The 2,532-nt window shown below is 33.8% G+C and overlaps 1 protein-coding gene across 1 annotated transcript; it reads right to left on the bottom strand.

Moving 5' to 3' along the window:
• Positions 1-698: 698 nt before the first annotated feature.
• Positions 699-1,610, bottom strand: LOC111410946 (putative RING-H2 finger protein ATL21A). Its single transcript, XM_023041536.1, has one exon. It carries the CDS (start codon positions 1,554-1,556, stop codon positions 840-842), a length of 717 nt encoding a protein of 238 aa, XP_022897304.1. The 5' UTR covers positions 1,557-1,610; the 3' UTR covers positions 699-839.
• Between the last annotated feature and the right edge of the window lie 922 nt (positions 1,611-2,532).

The following is a 2,532-nucleotide window of genomic DNA, read 5'->3' on the forward strand; positions in this document are numbered from 1 at the left end:
TAAAAATAAAGAGGATTGGGCTTTCTTTTCCTCATGGGCTGGACAAGCCGATATAACATCATATACATGCCTGGGATGGCAACATTGCTCGATGGCCCTAGTTGTACCCCTCACTTTCAGGGTTTTTAGGAGACGAAACGGGGTGGAAGGAGATTAAAATATCCCATCTCGTTAACTTATTATTTTCTAATATTCATATTTTATTTTTTAATAAAATTTAAATTAAAAAACGTGTAGTAAATAAAAATAAGAATCGGGACGGGGACTGACTTCATGGATAAACTTGTTCGTTAAGATTGCAATAATAAGATGAGTATGGGTATATTTAAGCAATCTTGATATAAAGTAACCAAGTCAGTCATGTAACTTTTGACATGTAGATGACATTAAAGTAGATAGTATACTCTTTTAGAATTAAAATTAGCTTTTAACTAAACCACCCAAAAGAGATTACAGCTAATTAATTAAGTTATGACTAAATTTCTTAATTAAAAACACCTAGTTTAAATAGCGTATTAGTGCTTTTTTTAATCGTGACGAGAAAATGTAAAGATTACAATTCTTGAAATCGGATAATAAGGTTGTGGTTGGTTTGTCGTTTTCGAAAACGCATTTTCGAAAACGAGTTAAAATTTATAACTGAAAACGCAAAATGACTTTTTAGCGTTTTCAATTATAAATGTCGAAAACGCTCAAAACTCAGATAACAGGCCGTTTTCGGGGGAAACTAAAAATCGTTTTAAAAATGAAAATGGAAACTAATTGCACCCTAAACTTCTGATAAAGCCAAGTTTTCAATTTATAAACTATGTAACAAGGTGCTCGAGCTCGACTAGCCTTCAACAATAATCTCGAAGGATCAAAAGATGAAAACTATTTATTTGACTGTTAAAATGTCTATTTTTGTTGAAAAGACGGAAGGACACGTACGGATTACCTGTGCAATGTCGACAGATAGAGATATCCCATTCCAACTGAAGATTGCTATCAAACCCATTGAGTTCATATTGATCAAGCGAAGCAACCGGAATTGGCAGATTAACTACTGCACTGCACCCGTTTGATTTCATCTCTTCAGCTCGCAATTTCGATGCAGTAGCATACATAGACACCGTCGAGTTACTCAGGCACCTAATTGGACTAAAAGCTACGGCACCGGCTTGGTGTTCCACCGGACACCTCAAAAAGGTGTAGTTTTGATAAAGCACAGCCATGAAAGGAGAATCAGATGACCAACTAAAGTTCATAAGCCTCCTTGGAAGGCATTTTCCGGGATCCTCAAGTACTATTTTCTGCTCAAAGTAGTCGATATCGCGCACATAAAACTCTCCAGAAGAAGGTTTCAGTTTTAGAACTGCTAGTCCTTCACTAGTGCATCTAAGATTGAATTCTTGATAGCCATTAATGGTGTGAGGTTTTTGGCCTTCTTCAAGTAATTTAAAAGGATATTGTATATAGAAGCTATTATTGCCACAAGTGGGATTTGGAGAAGAATTCTTTGAATAGACAACAGAAAAATGAAGAAAGATGAAGAACAAAATTTGGAGACAAGCCATTTTTTTCTGGCATTCACTCAGAGTAGGGTCTTTGGAGAAAAATAATATAACTTAGAGAAGAATCTCTCCCCTAAGGTCTATATATTATTCAATCGATCATGCACTAAAACTTTAATAAGAAAAGAAACGCGTAGAAACTCTATACGTCACCAAACTTTTAAAATATGTCAATTTAATCATGAATTTTGATCGACAAATATACAAAGTTGTTTCAGTTAAGTTATTCTTTACGCTTCTCTTAGTAAAATTTATGTTTTTGTTTAGTAGTCTGATGGCGTTGCTCGTGTGACTAACAGTTTTGATGAGATGACTTTAGTAAGATTATAAACATTACATTCACCCGCAATTTTTGCTTCATGGCCACAATTTAAAGGTTTTAAACTCTTTCGTTTTAACCTGTCAATTTATTCATGACTCAATGTAGAGTTCAACGTGATTCTGAATAGTAAAAATAATTTGTTATACTACACAAAATTAATAATATTCGAGATTATAGCCAACACCTGCAGTCAGAATGAAGAAGAACTAATCATTGATACAAACATTCTAACTTGGAAAGAACCGTGACGCCGGGTAGGATAGTGATTATCCTATTGGCTTGTTGTAGCAAATGATTCGCAAGAAAAGAACTACAGAAAACGCCCAAAAAACCAGAGAAAATACTCTGAGTTCAACTCAATATCATTAATAATGTAGAATGTTCAAAACTAACCTACAAGCCGGGTTAAATAGCTGCAAAATACGAAATTATGGGAAAATTACCAAAAATTGCAAAATCCCAAAATTATACCAAAATAAAATATTAAGTAAAAGAAGTAAGTTGCCAAAAATTTGGCTCAATTCGAGTTTTCTAACATATGGAAAAAAGGAAACGAAATATTACCATTAATAGTAAAAAAAAAACTTAAAATTGAATTTTGGAAAGGAAAACAGTGGATTTTGGGCTCGAAATTGACGTCCACCGAGCATAACTTGT

This window comes from Olea europaea, chromosome 15 (assembly GCF_002742605.1).
Source record: "Olea europaea var. sylvestris chromosome 15, O_europaea_v1, whole genome shotgun sequence".
Taxonomy (NCBI): Eukaryota; Viridiplantae; Streptophyta; class Magnoliopsida; order Lamiales; family Oleaceae; genus Olea; species Olea europaea.

Bases quoted from the DNA above. Each gene is read 5' to 3' on its own strand.
- LOC111410946 (XM_023041536.1), bottom strand. From the start codon at position 1,556: ATGGCTTGTCTCCAAATTTTGTTCTTCATCTTTCTTCATTTTTCTGTT.